The sequence below is a fragment of the Castor canadensis genome, chromosome X, assembly GCF_047511655.1.
Source record: "Castor canadensis chromosome X, mCasCan1.hap1v2, whole genome shotgun sequence".
Lineage (NCBI taxonomy): Eukaryota > Metazoa > Chordata > Mammalia > Rodentia > Castoridae > Castor > Castor canadensis.
Window position 1 is genome coordinate 80,829,748 of NC_133405.1, and position 17,732 is coordinate 80,847,479.

Below are 17,732 nucleotides of genomic sequence, written 5' to 3' on the forward strand. Positions count from 1 at the left end.
GGAGGAGATGGAATTTGAGCTGGTCTTTAAAAATGGCTATGGTATAGTTATGTAGAAAAGTGACTCTACAAGGAAGCATATGACAAAAGGACTACTTGTAAAAAAAAACGGTAAGGTAAGGCAAACAGAGAGTTCAGTTTGCCTATGGAATATTATGGGTTATGTTATCAGAAAGTAATATTTAATAAGCCAGGCTCAGAAAGACAAAAGCTGCATGTTTTCTCGCATACATGGAAGATAGATCCAAAAGATAAACATATACAAAAACAAACATGATCACATATAAACTCATACGTAGAACACGTTTGTAACAGTGGACCTACTCCATGGAACCTGGGGAAGGAGGGAAAGGAAAAGAGAATGCTGGAGCACTAACAGTATCATAAAACAACATCTGTGAAGGTAGAGGATATAAGGATGTGTATGGAAAGTTGTTGAAAAATGGGGGGTGGGAGGTAAAAGGGTAAGGGAGAGCAATGGAAGAGGTTGAACTGACCAAAGTAAAGTACACTCACAGCAGGGACACATTGAGAAACTCCATTGAACATTGACTTAAATATTAATAATGAAAGACTGCAAAATAGGTACAGTGGGGGGGTACCTGGAGGAGGAGGAGGGTGAATGGAGGAGATTAAGGTGAGGGAATATGGTTGATGGACTTCATATACCTATATGAACTAGAACAAAGAAACCTCTTGCAATTGCTTTAAGTGGGATGGGGAGGGAGTTGAGGGGGAGAGACGATGGGGGTGATGTAACCAATATAAGCCTTCTTGGAATTGTCACAATGAATTCCTCCTGTACAACAAATATATCCTAATTTTTTTAAAAAAGAAAGAAACTAATATTTAAATGGTAGGCCAGAGAAGATCATGAAGAACTTTGGATCATAGCCTAGGAATTTTAAGTGGTATCTAAAGACAATGGAGGGACATGGAAGGGTTTTGAGTAAGGAAGTAACTTGATCAAAACTATCCATAAGGAAAATTAATCTAGTGGTAGTGAGTGTGATGGGTTAGAGAGGGAAGAAGCTTTGAGGCAAGGCAACCAATTAGGAAGTGGTTGGTGTCATCCACTATGGAGGACACAGGGCTGGGTTGAGTCTGCAATGGGAGTGGGAGACAAGCAGAGAAAAGGAAGAATCCTAAGCAGGCTTCACAGTTTTGGACATGAATGACCAAGAGGATGGCAATCATTAACAGAGACAGAGAATAGAAAAGGTAAGATGATAGGTTCCGCATGGTCCAAATGAAGCTGTAAATCACAGCCGACTTCTCTGCACAAACTGACAAGCTGATCCTAAAATTTATACAGAAATTCAACCCAGAATAGTCCAACCAATCTTGAAAAGGGAGGACGAAGTTGGAAAACACACACTTGCTAACTTCCAAACTTACTACAAAGCTACAGTAATCAAGACAGGATGGTGCTGGTATAAGACAGACATACAGATCAATGGGATAGAGTTCAGAGACCAGAAATAAATCCCCACACTTACAGTCAAGTGGTTTTATACAGTAGGGCCAACATCATTTAGTGGAGCAGTCTTTTCAACAACCTGCAAAAGGATGAAGTTAAACTCTTACCCTTCTTACACTACATACAAAAGTTAACTTAGATTAAATATCTAAATACAGGCCCCCAAACTATAAAACTCAGGATAAAATGTAGGTACACATTGTCATGACTTTGGGTTAGGCAAGGTCTCTTAGATGTGACACCAAAACCACAAAGCAACAAAAGAAAAAATAGATAAAATGGACTTTACCAAACTTAAACACCTTTGTGCTTCAAAGGACACTATCAAGAAAATCCAATGATAGCCCACAAAATGGGAATGAATATTTGAAAATAACAGATCTGATAAGGGGCTTGTATCTAGAATATATTAAGAACTTTTACAACTCAATATTAAAAAGACAACCCATCTGAAAGTGGGCAGAGGACTGACATAAACATTGCTTTAAGGAAGATATGCTAAGGAGCACATGAGAAAATACCTGACTTCATTACTTACGGAGGAAATGCAAATCAAGAGCACCACGAGGGCTGGGGATGTTGCTCAGTGCTTAGAACACTTGCCTTAGGCAGGAGGCCGGAAGTCCCCAGGGCTGGCACAATGAGATACCATATCATATCCACTAGAATGGCTTTAGCTGATTCAAAACAAAACAGAAAATAAGTGTCAGTGTGAATATGGAAAAATTTAAACTCTCAATTGTTGCTGGTAGGAATGTAAAATGGCATAGCCACCATGGGAAACAGCCTGGCATTTCCTCAAGAGGTTAAACATAGAGTTACCATATGACTCAGCAATTCTGCTCCTAGGTATATAAACCCAAGAGAACTGAAAATGTAGCCACACTAAAATTTGTGCATGAATGTACATAGCAACAGCATTCTTACTAGCCAAAACTAGAAATAATTCAATGTCCATTAACTGATGAACAGATAAACAAAATGTGGTATATACATACAAGGGAATATTATTTGGCTATAAAAAGGAATGAAGTACTGACATGCCATAATACGGATGAACCTTGAAAACATTATGCTAAGTGAAAGAAGCCAGACACAAAAGATTCTACTTATATGTAAGTGTGTGTGTGCATATATATATATATATGTATGTATATATATATGATCCTACTTACATGAAAGGTCAAAATTAGACAATCCATAGAGACAGAAGTTGCCAGGGGCTGGGGGGCGGGGTTGGAGAGTGGTGAGAATGGGTAGTGACTGCTAATGGGCACAGGGTTTCCTTTGGGAGCAATGAAAATGTCCTAAACTGCAGTGTGATGATGGTTGCACAACTTTATACTAAATGCTATTGAATTGTATCCTTTAAATGAGGGAATTGTATGCTATGTGAACATCAGCTGTTTTAAATGTATATATATATATATGTTTATTTATCTATCTATTTATTTATTTTACTGGAGCAGTACCCACTGATGGCCAACTGCAGCTTTTTGAGTGGGATTAGCCATCAGTTGCTTCCAAGAAGTTGAAAAAGGTAACAGAGAAAAAGGCTTTTGGATAGAGTGACCCAGCCGTCTCTCTCCCTTGAAAAGAGCAGTTTCAAGAGAGCAGTGTATAAGTGTATGATGGGTGGCCAGGACCCAGTAACTTTGGCAGTGCTGAGAAGGAGCTGGGAAGATGGGCAATTTAACCTAAAGAAAGTGAATCCCTAGGGAGGCAGAGACTACTGAAAATGTAAGAAAAGAGCATGAACTCCCCCCACATGACCTTAAAGCAAGAGGAAAGAAGACCTGGAGCCAGAAAGAGAAATTAGCCTCACAGAGGAGTATGAGGGGGGACATTTCCCAATAGAGAAAAGAGGTAGAGGAAGGTACTTATTACACATAACTTCAACCAGTTCCCTCAAGTAGAAGGCAGAAAACATCTGATCCCCAAAGACACACCTCAAACTATTAATCAGCAGTTACCTCTGGAGAGGGAGTAGAGATGGGGAAGAGTCAGATTTCTCACTTTTATTTGATAGGCTTTTGTGTTTGATTTTTTATATCAAGAACATCCTCTCATATTCTACTTTTTGGGGTTTAGTTTTGTTTTGTTTTGTTGAGACAGGCAATCCTCCACCTGAAGGTGGAGGCAAGAGGACTAAGAATTTGAGGTCAACCTAGCCAAAATTAGCTAGAATTTATCTCAAAGAAAAAAAAATGACACCAATAGCTCATGTTTGTAATCACACCTATCCAGAAGGTGGAGGTTGGGAGGATCAGGGTTCCAGGTCAGCCTGGGCAAAAAGTTCACAAGACCCCTCCATCTCAAACCAATACCTGGGCAGGATGGTGAGCACCTGTCATCCCAGTTATGCAAGAAGCTGAGGTCTGGAGGATGAAGGTTCCAGGCCAGTCCCACAAAAAGTTCATGAGACCCTTTCTCAACAGAAAAAGCAGGGCATGGTGACATGTAACCGCCATCCCAGTGATGGCTAAAGGGCTGGAGGTATGGTTCCAAGTAATGGAGTGCATGCCTAGCAAGTGTGAATCAAACCTCAGTACCACCAAAAAACCATAAAAACAGAAGGGCTAAGGGCATGACTCAAGTGGTAGAGCACTTGCCTAGCATGTACAAGGCTCTGAGTTCAAAGTCCAGTACAACAACAAAAAAACTGGAACAAATACTATAAGAAATGTGATTTTTTTTTATCAATTGGAGATGAGGCGAAGGATCATCAAGCTACAGGGGGATAATGACCCATATTAATCTATAAGTGTTTATGGAATTTGTTTTTTTTGGAGTAGTAAGCATAAATTGTAGTGGAAACAATTGGTTTGATTTTCAGCTTTCTCCAGCAGAACAGAGCAGAAAAATTTTGGCAAGACCTAATGATTGGCAAGACAAAAATGATAAACCTATGATGGAATTAAGGATGCTAGTCAGTTTTTGAAATGACTAACCATATTCTCTAAAAGAAGTGAAGTAAAAGGCTGATAGACTTTGAAAACAGGAAAAAGAGCAGGGAATAGAAGTTATAATGAGAATAAAGGACATATAATGCAATAAGAGACATGGAAAGACAAAAAAATATATAAGCAGAAAAAGCAGTTCAGAGTTCAGGGTCTTTAAATAAAGCAATTTCAAGTGTTTCCTTATCAGGTCCCACGGTGTGGACAGCCTTAGGAATAGCTAGTGCAGGTAGATTGTTAAAAAGATGTGAAAACTGGGATATCAGAGAATTGTGACAGTCCCCAGAGAAAGAGCAGGTCTCTTTTGTTCAATACAGTAAGCCCATTGCCCAACCATGTGCCTGGTACATAATAGACACTCTGCTAACATTTGTTGGATGGATGAATGGATGAATATAATTACACTTACCAGAGTTGTTCATCTCCCTCTCCTGGGAGTTCTGGAGGAGTGGACACAGTATGTTTTCTTCTTTCATCCTCCTCCCCTACCCTGTCACCCAGCCCTCTCAATTTTTAAAAATTTACGGTGCTTCCCTTTCTGTTGTCCTCATGCCCAGAGTGCTTCAGTACACTCTGCTAGCCCTCCTGCCTCCTGACTTTGTCACTCTGGCCTTATGTGCACCAGCAACAATCACAACTCCTAAGTATAATTTTCAGTAACATCAGTGCTTATCTCATACTTCCCCAGGGGCTCCCATTTATTGTCAAATCAAATGAAAACACCAATCTTGAATTTATCAGTATCCACCCTCCAGGCCTCTGTAAGCTGAAGTTTACACGATGCATGAAAATGCCCTCCCTTTTTCAAAGCTTCCAGTTATCCTTTTCTCTACCCATCCAGAGTCTACTTGGAAAGTCTCTGAGGACTCATTTTCCCTACCTAGCTATAATTGAAACAACTACTCCACAAACACCTCCATTCCTTTATGCTTTCCTTTCCTAATTACCCAACAGTCATGGATGTTAAAGGTATTTTCTTATGTGTCACTCCATATTACTCTATTAATTCTATCATGGAACTACTTCTCCATCCTTGCGGTCACTGGCCTGGATGATTGTAAAAGTCCCAATGAACTTTCAGTGTGTCCTACATCAGAGCTCAAGTATCTTTAAGATGGAAATCTAATTGTGCCCCCAACACACACAACATACTTGCGTGCACCCACACCCAGTGTTGGAGGCATTCCATACCCCCTAGGTATAATTGCAAACTCATTAGCCTACCCACCTGCATTTACTTCTCTAGCTTCGGCCCTCCACTCCCTGTTACAACGTACTTCCTTCCCTGAACCTCGACCCCTACCAGTAACCCCTGCAGCCATCCCTGCCTCTGGCTCCCCTACCTTCAACTCATATGCCTATAAACTTCTCCTATGCTTTATTTTTTTCATTTCTTGGTGGGAGTTGAATCCAAAGCCTAGTGTATGCTAAGCAAGCACCCTACCGTTGAGCTACACCCCCAACCACTCTCCTATGCTTTTTTAAAAACTTTTATGCTTGGTACAGTGGCTCATACCTGTAATCCTGGCTACTTGGGAGGCAGAGATTCAGATGATCAAGGTTCGAGGCCAGCTTGGGCAAAGAGTTAGCAGAAACCCCATTTCAACCAATAAAAGCTGTGTGTGGTCACACATGCCTGTCAGTCATTCCGGCTAGGCAGGAAGCATAAATAGGAGGATCATGATTCATGATGGCTGGAGCATAAACATAAAACTTTGTCTCAAAAATAACCAAAGCATAAAGGACTGGAGGTGTGGTTCAAGTGGTAGAGTGCCTGCCTAGCGAATGCAAAGCTCTGACTTCAAACCCCAGTACCGCCAAAATAAAACCACTTTTTATTGCAAAATAATCACAGATTCACAGGAGGTTGCAAAAAAAAATGTACAGGGAATTCCCATGCATTCTTCCCCCATTTTCCCCAATGCTGGACATCTTGTGCAATATATACAATATCAAAGTCAAGACACTGATTTTGGTATAGTCTATTCACCTGATTCGGATTTCACCTGTTATGCATACCCACTTGTGTGTGTATGTCTATATAATTTCATCACATATATAGCCTTGCATAACCACAACCACAATCAAGATACAGAACTGTACCATTACCACAAGGCTCTGTCTTTATAGTCACATGCATCCCTAACTCCTGGCAACCACTAATCCATCTTCTACCTCTGTAGTTACTATTTTATAGTGTTACATGAATGGAGTCATTCAGTAAACACTCTTTCGAGATTGGCCTTATTTACCCAGCATAATTTCCTTGAGATCCATCTAATTTTTTTTGCATGGACCAATAATTTGTTTCTTAGTATTGATAAGCAGCATTTCTCTGGTATGGATGTACCAGTTTGCTTAACTGTTTACCTGATGAAGTACATTTGGATTTTTCCAGTTTGGGGCTATTATAAGTAAAGCTGTTACACACATTCATGTGCAAGTTCCTCCATGAAAATACGTCTTCCTTTCTCTGGAATACTTTGCCCAAGAGTGCAATTCCTAGCTCATATGGCAAGGCTATGTTTAGCTTTGACAGGAACTGCTAAATTATTTTCCAGAATGGCTACACCACTTTACATTCCCACCAAGAAGATATGTGTGATCTAGTTTCTCCACATCCTCACCAGAAATTGTTGCTAGCACTGGTTTTCCTTTTAGCCATCTTGAGAGTTGGCTCATTGTAGTACTTCTCATCTTTTAGGACTGAAGTCAGGAGTTACCTCTGTAGAGCCTTTTCTAACATCCTCTAGAAAAGGTGGCTACTCTCTCCTCTGTGCCTTCTCCAATGCTTCCTTTATTGTTGCATTTTCACTATTTATTGCTGGAGTCTGTGTCTTCCCCTTTATTCTGGGCTATGTGATAATATGGCTGTACCAGATTCCTCTCGATTCCCATAGCATCTGGTACAGTTCCACGCTAGGCACACAGTGGACACTCAGTAAATGTGTGCTAAATGAGGGAAAGAATGAATGGAAAGAACCGTAGTCTTACTTGCCTCTCCCTCCTCCCCCTCTGCTAGGAGCCTTTTTAGAACAGACATCACGCCTTCCTCTGTATCTCCCAGCTGCAACTAATAGGGTGCTCTGTTTGTGTACATGCTCAATAAATGTCATCTAAACTATTCAGGTGGCTTATCTTCCCTCTGCACCCAGGAGATAAGCCCATGAGAGAATAGGCCCAAGAATCCTTATATTAAGGATCATATGTCATAATTTTTATAATATTCTTATAATCTCTACAATCACTCAGTATTTGTCTGTGTAGATGCGAAATCAAAACAGTCTTTTGAGTCAAAGAATGCCTCTGTGCCTATGGTTTCCACATACCCTAGTTCCTTATGAATTGAGGAGGGCAGCATTTTATATCCCTGAATTCCTTTTGCCAGTTCAGAAGGATCTGGGATTTTTCTGGTTTTTCTGCCCTGGTGTAATTTGACATGTTGATTATGAGAGGGTCATTAACCTCAACATTTTTGATCACTTTTTGACTCTGTATTTTCTCAACTCTGAAGTCTGTTAATTTGCACTTGTTTATATGTCTCTGTAAGAGTTACTCAGGCCCTTGAGGACTGGGATATGTTTTGTCTGGAAAGTAGATTGTAAGCCCCTTGAGAGCAAGGACCTTATAACTCCTAGGAATGTATTCTGGACATCGTCAGTGTTCAATTAATGATGATATTGGAAGCCTGACTAAGGTCACCTGTCACATTGACATCTTCCTTTTCATATGTAAGGCTTCTCATTATTGCAAAAAGCAGTTAGCTAGTTCTGATAGCATTGATTGATTCTACCCAAAATTATGCTCAGTATTACCCATGCAACTTGTTCTTTTTTGGGTGCTTTCAGATTTATAATTTTAGATCAGTTGTTACAGTTCCCTTTCTTATAATACCCTGGCTTACATATGCATCAGGGAGGACTGTATTTCATAATCCTCAAGTCCTTTGCATAATAAAAGTAAACTGATACTATCTAGGCTTTCAAAGCTTATACTCCCTGCCCCTCCCAACTGCTACTGATAATTAGGTGATAAACTCTAAGTGTGATTGTCATCTTAAATTATCACAAAGAATCCTTCATAACTATTCAGTATGTATGTTTTATTTCTCCAGATTTTAAAATGGAATAAATGTATATACTATGTCCCATGGCTGTTGAAGTTAAGTTAACATGAATAGTTAGTTCAAGGAAGTCTGAGTTCCAAAACAGAAGGGTAAATTTAATCAATGGTGGGGGTGGAGGTAAGGAGGACTTTTTTGTAAGTCAGGTTTATGAAGATATAACTCACATACAGCCTGCTTCGCTCTTTTTAGGCAGACAGTTTACATGATTGATAATTGTATTTGTTTCTCCTTAACTATTTACTGATTCAACTATATCTCCAACTTGCCCCACTATCACCACTAATCCCAAAATCAAACTGCTCTATCTTTTTCTGGTATTTTATGTCCTTTCTCTTTTCTACAGTGTACTAAAGGAGGTGTATCAAGCCTTTAATCCCAAAGCAGTGGTGTTGCAGCTGGGTGCGGATACAATAGCTGGGGATCCCATGTGCTCCTTCAATATGACTCCTGTGGGGCTTGGCAAGTGTCTCAAGTACATCCTTCAGTGGCAGTTGGCAACACTTGTTTTAGGAGGAGGTGAGTACAAAGGAAGGTCACCAGGAGAATTTGTTGACCTTCAATATTTTGTTTGTTGACCCTGAGGAAAAAATTGGTCTTCTTGGATTGTATTATACCAACCTGCTTATGGCCCAGAAGCCTGAGTCAATGAAATCTGCCAGACCCACAGTTCAGCATAAGGAAGAACTCTGACACATTCCTCCTCAACTTGACATGTGCATTGACTCCTTGGCACTCTGCACTCTGTTTCAATTCCTAAAGAAAAGGTCCTTTGGTTAAAAGTTACCTCGGGGTGGGAGTGTAGCCTAGCATGCATAAAACCCTGTGTTCAATCCTTAGCACTGGAAAAAAATGTTACCTGAGATTGTAAAGAATAGTGAGTATTAGCACCAATAGACTTTGATCTGTCTTCTCTCAGTGTAGTCTTTGATTCTCAGTTCTATAATCATCTTTTGGAAACATACCACTAAAATTCTAACTCGACTAGTAAAATTCTAACTTGACTAGTAAATATGTGAACTAATTAAATGTCTAAGCTAAATTCAAGAATGACTGTCTCCCCAGAGAGCATGGCTTTGTTATAATGAAGTAAACTTGAGAGATCCAAAAAGTCTCTTGGACATTCTTGCCTCCTGCATGTACTGCTATTTAAAGTACTTAGCCTATTCAGTTGAGAAAGGAACCTTGTATAACTTCAGCCACCTGTGAAGATGCCTTGCTTAGGACCTTCTTTCTCCGTATTGTGCACAATGTTTATTTCATTGGGTGAATAGATTGGTGTATTAAAACATGGTCAAGCGGATTGAGCTTAAAATGCATATATGACAGACAAGCTAATAGTTTGTTGATTTGTCAATCTGTTATAAAATCCAAATCAGGGGAAATCCTGGGACTTCCTTATATAAATGAATGAGCATTTAACACAAATACACCAACCTGGTCCTTTGGCAGCCTCAAACCCAAGAGGGATCAAAATTAAAAGTGCTTACAGGAGACAACCTCTTATGAAAAGCTGGCAAGAAATATATTAACTTCAACCCCAGAAAAAAGATCAAATTGATAAGCATGCATTACATATTACTTCCCTTGATGGCACTAAGGATGGTGATTATGATAGAGGTCTAGCTATGGGGGGGGCACCTTTCTATAACAGATATCTGTAAGAATTTAACTTTTGTCTAAGGCTACAGCCTTCACTTAAAGAGCCTGTTAGCATTCTCTAAATCGTTTTTGCTTTGTCAGCCCAAAGCTTTGGCTTTTGAATATGTGAGCATAACTCTTCTTGTGCAATGCATGTATTCCTGAAAATGCCTGTGCATAAGTTAGAATTTTTGCAAATCAGTCATATTATATGTATACCAGAGATAGCTTACTCGTTAAGCCAAACCTATAGTGACTATTTTTGGAAATGAAGTAACCATGCCAAATAAATCTGTCTTTTAAGTTCAGATTTTTCCATGTAGAAGTGTTTAAAGTAAAATCTGTACTATTTACATGGAATTTGCAGCTCTTATAACACATAGACAAGTAGTAGGGATGGCCACACCCCCACATTTTAGTGGACCCCACTGGGACCCAAAAGACACGCTCCAGAAGCCCCAGTGTCCCTGGCCTTTCAAATAGTAGAAATGCTTAAGAAAAGAGTAAACATATGTCCCAGTTTATGCATTTTTTCCCAGTATAACAATTAATAGCATCCTCTTTTGCTCTTAAAAATATATCATTTTGGATGATAATCTCTATGGTCACCCTACCTAAAATAGACCAGAATCTAATTCCTTTAGGCTGCGCTGGAGTTAGGAAATCATTCCATTTTACCCTTACACTCTTGGAATTTAGCTAAAGGCCAGTGGTCTAGTGTTTGCATGGCAGAGCACATCTATTCAGCACAAAAATATGCTGATATTAGCCAGTATAATATGGCTGCTGGGTGACTGTGACAGGACCTGACGAGATGGGTCAGCGCATCAATCAACAGTCCCTTCCTCATCTCACTCTCTTTGATCTCTGCCACCAGGCCTGTGTTTTGTGGTGAAAAAGAATGCTGATACTCAAAGAAGGAAGTCTTTCTGTCAGCACTTCCTTTTCTCTTCCTGGATGCTTTTAGGGTTAGATCTGCCAATAGCTTTAAGATACAAATCACATCCAACAGTCACTTTATAGAATTGTTGCAGAATTTATCACAGGAACGTTGGCATTGGATAGAGTACCTCTGGAGATCTGAGTCCAGGTTTCTTGCCCTCCTGATGTCTCTTGATGGAATGGAGCAGCTTAGATTCTTTGGGTGCATATTTGTTGGGAAAATGAGAGCCTGTTTAATTTGTGTTGTCCTTGGAATTCCCAATTCCACACCGTGCATGATCTGATTGGTCACCCAAGGTCTGCCCGTGAGCTTGTTTATAAATATTATTAAGGGATATTTAAGTAAAATTCTGCAAGTTGGAGTTGTCTTTGTGGCCACTTTATTAAAACACTTTTCTCTCCTTCCTTGCCCCCTTCCCTCTCCTGCTGTTTTGTGACTATTCTTTCCTAACCTCACAATTCTTGATGGAGACAGGAGGCTATAACCTTGCCAACACTGCTCGTTGCTGGACATACTTGACCGGGGTCATCCTAGGGAAAACACTATCCTCTGAGATCCCAGATCATGAGGTAAGTAAGGCTCTGACAAGTCCTCTCTTCTTTAAGGGGAAGAGCTGAGTCATTCCACCTAATCAAAATCACGTCCTCACCACTCAATACCGTTTTGTTGAGAGACACTTCAATAACAATAACACACTGTCTTGGCAGAATAGTGGACTCTTGTTCCAAAATATCCAAGACCTTCTGCCTTTTTTTTTTTTTTTTACAAAAACTCTCAAAGGCCAACCAACTTTAATTTCTCAATTAATTACAGAGACTGTGGGAAGGGGTCACCTGTTCACACAAAGAACTCTTTGGAATATGTGCATATTTTCATCCCCTAGCCTCAAAAAGGAAGAGACTAGCTTTCAAATGTGTAAGCCAGGTTTTCCTCTGTTTTTGAGAAGTCCCATACTGGTACACAGCACAGGTTCTTTGGTGGTAGCCTTGGTCTCTCGATTGTCTTTGCCTAATGTAAAAGTCAAGAAACATAATCACTAACGAAGTCAGGCCTGGTGTTTGTCCAACCATTAGTGGCCCACAGAGATTAAGGCAGGACCATCCAAAATGTGAAATGTGTCATTTGAACCCTTGCCATTTTCTTTCGTCATATGAGATGGGCTTTACAAAGCAAAGATGTCTGTTCTCGTTTTCCCAAAACAAGGTAATGGAAGGCTATCTAGGACCTGCAAGTGCGCCGATAATCACTAATCCAAAGGTGTACCCCTTCTATTCCCACCCACCCCCGCCTCTGGCAGGAAGCATATTATCACAGATCAGATGTGGCTACAGACCTTAGGCAGTGTGGCTTAAAATAACAAATCAGTATCCGAAGCCCCACCTTCACAAGCTATTTCCCAAGGATGAGGAATGGTGCTTTGGCTGTAATGTTATGATCCCTGCCAGATGCATTAGCTATACACTTGGAAGCATTAAACTTTTTAAAGTTACTATTATTTTTTAAAAATTAGGAACAACTTAAACTAATTTGGTTCCTATTTTATTCTAACCATAGGTAAGGTATGATGTGTATCTCAGAAAAACCATTCAAAATGTCTAGAATACAAATAGAAGGCACACTACAATTTGAGACAATTTGCTTGTGTCAGGGTTAATAGAAGCCTCTTTTCTTGACTTGACTTACCTTTGTTCAGTATTTGGAAGCTTAATGAAATATAAAGGTAAGTGCTGTGAACAAATGTAATTGCCATTATTGCTGTGGGAATAGCTCAGATTGCATTGTAACGTAAAGCACTAGGACTTTGAAAACTGATCAAGTTATGCCAGAAAGAAGTTTTAAGATGTAGAAGTCTGAATTGAGAGTAAGTGTTCTGTTCCTAGGAAGCAAAAGCAAATCTAAAGACTCATCTGTATTAAAAGATTGATAAAGCTTTAATAAACATGAGTATTACTCCTGGGATCTGGAGAAGCTACGTGCCTGAACAGATATGGGCTTGGACTTAGACATGTTCTGTCTTCACACAAAATAGTGCTGCAGGATTAAATGAGATGTAACGCGTGTCAAGTGCCTGAGACACAGTTCTTGGCACCTAATAGACACTTTGGAAATGCAAGGTCTTCCTTCCCCTTTGCATGCTCCTCACTTCTTATACCCAGACATTTATGACTGTCATTCATAAATTTGTCCAAACCCTTTGTGACTCCCTTCTGTCATATCCTTCTGGTATAAGAGATGTGAGTCATCCAAGAACGAACAAAGAAGAAAATTGAAATGACAGTCTTCCAGGTACAATAAGATAACATTTTAATGAAAATTGCCAAAAATAGACTACACATTATGAAGGCAGATATAAGTTTTGTGTCACAATACACAGTTGCACACAAATATCCTTGTGGTCCTTTGCAATCAGATCAATAAATGGTAGGTTGAAAAACATTTGCCATGCAGTGCCATTGTGTTCCAGGAACTATGCTATGCTAGGAATCTTGGAAGATGCAAAGAACAGTAGGACCTAGTCCCCTACCTCACACAGCTGGGAGGAGACTGGTGTACGAGTGGGGAGCTATGCCAGTGGCAGATACTTATAAAACTGTGACTGTGGAGATTTGCATCAAATATGAAGGGAATACAAAGGAGTACGCAAAATACCTTGCCCTCCAGGAGCTGAAAATGTGTTTGAAAAATCTCCTAAGTGTTGTCACGGGGTCAAGATACTACAGCAGTCAGCTACAGCCTGGCTGAACTCCTTGCTGTCTCTGTTCTCAGTCTTAGGCTTTTGTTCTTCTCTCTCCTGGGATAATAATAATCTTCCTCTTCCAGATGCCCTCTCTCCATTTCTCCACTGTCTTCCTAGGTCCACCTGCAAGCCCTGTGCCTTTCAAAAAAAAAAAAAAAACAACCCTTACCTAAATGTACCAAGCCCCTTTGAGCTCTTCCTTCATATTCAGTTATTCCTTCATTTCTTTAATGCATATTCATTGGGCCCCTACTACTTGCCAGGCATTATTCAGATCTGGATTCAGAGATACAAAGACCCAGTGTCCTCAAAAATCTTACCATCTAATAGAGGTGACAAGGTGGTGTACTCAAATCCAGAACAGATAAGGAGCATGGGAAACTGTTTCAACCACTTTGAACTGAATCTCAGAGACAGGTTGGGAGTTTGGTAGGTGACAAAGGGGGAAAGGCATTCTATTTCTATGCAGAGGGAATGGAAGTTGGAAAGCTGTGTGTAGAACATAGAGCATGTAAGACAGTGGGAAGGATTAAGATTTGAAAGGAAATTGTGGCCAGATTATGAAGCATCTGTATGCTGAAGTAGTGAGATTACACTTTTTTTCTACAAAACAGATGAACTTTGGGTTTTAGAAAGCTTACTTGGTAAAAGGTAAACGACAGATTACAAAGAGGGGAGATTTGGAAAAGCAGAGCTGTTGAGAGGCTCAAGTGTACTCCTATAACTCCTATGACATTTACAGTCTTTAGAGGTTATATGTCCCTTCTCCAGAATGCTTGGGACCAGAAGTGTTGCAGATTTGGGATTTTTTTCCAGATTTTGGAATAATTGCATATACATAATGAGATATCTTGAGGCTAGAACTTGAGTCTAAACACCAAATTAATGTATGTTTCATATACACTGTATACACACAGGCAGATTGGGCAAGCATGGAGTAAACAGGCAGTCCCAGCTAGACGAAGAGTTGTGAGCCCAGCTGGGAAACCTTGAGAGGAGTGGAGCCTGTGTGTATGATGGGCCCAGGTATCTCTACCATAGGGAAAGCCAAATATGACATGAACCCATAGAAAGGCTACTAAGTGTAAGAATGTTCTGTTGCCTAGTATACTGTGTGGATGCTATGATCTAGGATAGAGTAAGGCAGTTTTAGATACAGGTTGAGCAGCTCTAATCCAAATGTTCAGCGTCATCAGGTTTACCAACAAAATTACTTTACTCCCAGGCACTGGTGGCTCACACCTGTAATCCTAGCTACTCAGAAGGCAGAGATCAGGAGGATTGGGGTTTGAAGCCAGCCTGGGCAAATAGTTTGCAAGACCCTATCTCGAAAAACCCATTACAAAAAAAGGACTGATGGAGTGGCTCAAGGTGTATGCTCTAATTTCAAACCCCAGTACTGCAAAAAAAGAAAAAAAATACTCTACTTAACCAGAATGCTTTTGATGGACTGATTAGGTAAACCGTATCTCATTCATATTAGAAAATATATATAGCCATTAAAATAGATTAAGTCAATTTATATAGAAAGTAAAAGTCTTGCAGTCCAATCACTGGACCTATATGGATTTATTTGTGAGGAATAACATCTTAACAATATTTACTCTTTCAAAACCATGAATTTACTATACCTTTCCATTTACTTAGGTCTTCTTAAATTTCTAATTTAATTTAAACTGCAGCAACAGGTCTTGTACAAATTGTGTTAAATTTATCCTAAGTATTTCATTATTTTGATTTTATTATGTGTGGCATTTCTTAAACAATTGCCAATTGTTTGTTGCCAGAATATAGAAATATAACTGATTTTTATATTGATTTTGGGTAATGTAAACTTGCTAAACTCAAATATCAGCTCTAATTGCCTTTTTGTAGATTACTTAGCATGTCCCATGTTCAAAAGCATGTCATCTGTGAAGAAAGAGAGTTTTAATTCTTCCTGTAAAATTTTCATGGCTTTTATTTCTTTTTCTTACCTTATGGCATTGGTTGTGACCACCAACAGTTGGAACGAGCAGTGCAATGCTGAATTCTCTGTCTTGTTCCCAATCAAAGGGAGAAAGCACTTAATCTTTCACTATGAAGTGTGATGTTAGCTGTAGGTTTTTTCAAAAATGTCCTTAATTTAGGTAAAGGAAGTTCCCTTCTATTACAATTTGCTGAGGGATTTTCTCACAAATGAGTGTTGAATTTTGTTAAATGCATTTCTTCTTCTATCAAAATGATCACACAGTATCCGTTATTCTGTTAGTACAGTAAATTGCAATGATTTTTCATATTAAAATACCTTTGCACTCATGGGATAAACCTTACTCCATCATGGTGAATTATATTTCTTATAGATTGCTGAATTCTGTTTGCTGAAATGTGGCCAAGTGTTATTGTCTATGTTGATGAGGGATGTCGGCCTGTTATTTTCTTAAAATGTCTTTGTCTGGTTTTGATATCAGGGCAATGTTATCTTATAAAATTACTTGAGAAGTATCACCTCCTGATTTCTGAAAGAGATTATGTAGAATTTATACTATGGCTTCCTAAAATATTTGATAAAATTCAGTAGTGAAAACATTTGAGCCTGGAGTTTTCTTTGTTGGAAGGTTTTATGTACAAATTTGATTTCTTTAATGGTTATGTGGCCATTCAGGTTTATGATCACTTCTTGATTCCATGTCAGTAATTTGTCTTTCAAGAAATTTGCCCATTTACTCATAATATTCCCTTAAATGTCTATAGGATCTGTAAGATCTTCTTTCATTCTGATGTTAATGATTTCTTTCTTTTTCTTGATTATTTTAACCAGTATTTTATCCATTTTTATCAAAGTGTATTTTTTAGAGAACCAGCTTTTAGTTGTATTGACTTCATTTTTCTTATTTCATTATTTCTGCTCATATCTTGTTTCTTCTCCTTAGTTTTTAAGTTCTTTTTCCAGTTTCTTAGTTCATTGATTTTTAAACCTTTTTTCTTTTACTAATATGAGCATTTTAAGCTACATATTTTCATCTAAGCACTGCCTTAGCTGCAACTCACAATTTTTTTTTTTTGGTGGTACTGGGGTTTGAACTCAGGGCCTCACACTTGCTAGGCAGGCTCTCTACCACTTGAGCCACTCCACCAACCCTTTTTTGTGTTTGGTATTTTCAAGATAGGGTCTCTAGAACTATTCGCCTGGGCTGGCCTTGAACCGCAGTCTTCCTGATCTCTGCCTCCTGAGTAGCTAGGATTATAGGCATGAGCCCCCAGCGCCTGGCTGCATCTCACAAATTTTTATATACTGTTTTTAATTTTCATTTGATTCAAAAGTATTTTCTCTGGGGAGAGGAGGGAATAAAGGAGAATGATGGAGGGGGTAAATTCAATTATGATATATTGTAAAAACTTTAGTAAATGTCACAGTGTACCCCCAGTACAACAATAATCTGATGATAAAAATAAATTTAAAAAAATATTTTGTCCTTGAGTGATGAGTTATTTGAAAATGTAGGGTTTTTAAATAAATTTCTAAATATTTGAGGACTTTCCAGATATTTTTCTTTTATTTTTATCTTAATGTAATTTTGTTGTGTTCAGAGAACATACTCTGCATGATTTCAATCCTTTTATGCTTATTGAAATTTTATAGCCCAGCATATGATTTATCTTAGTGAATGTTTAATGTGCTACTTGCAAAGAATGTGTGCTCTGCTGTCATTGAATGAGATTTCCATCATTATCCACTAGGTCAGGTTGGTTGACAGTGTTGTCTACATCTTCCACATCACTACCAATTGTTCCATCTGCTTGCTCTGTCAATAATGAGAAAGTTCAAATCTCCATGATTTCAAATCTCCATGGATTCAGCTATTTTGC

At 39.0% G+C, this 17,732-nt stretch overlaps 1 protein-coding gene across 5 annotated transcripts in view; it reads left to right on the top strand.

Annotated features, from left to right (window-relative positions):
• Hdac8 (histone deacetylase 8) overlaps positions 1-17,732 on the top strand; it is a 205,237-nt gene that overhangs the window by 82,322 nt on the left and 105,183 nt on the right. For all 5 annotated transcript variants that reach the window (XR_012444551.1, XM_074063630.1, XM_074063631.1 and 2 more), the window contains exons 8-9: positions 8,909-9,081; positions 11,621-11,715. Coding sequence is in view for 4 of the 5 variants with exons in the window: in XM_074063630.1 (XP_073919731.1) it covers positions 8,909-9,081; positions 11,621-11,715 (268 nt within the window). In the remaining variant the exon portion in view is untranslated. The remainder of the gene's footprint in view (positions 1-8,908; positions 9,082-11,620; positions 11,716-17,732) is intronic.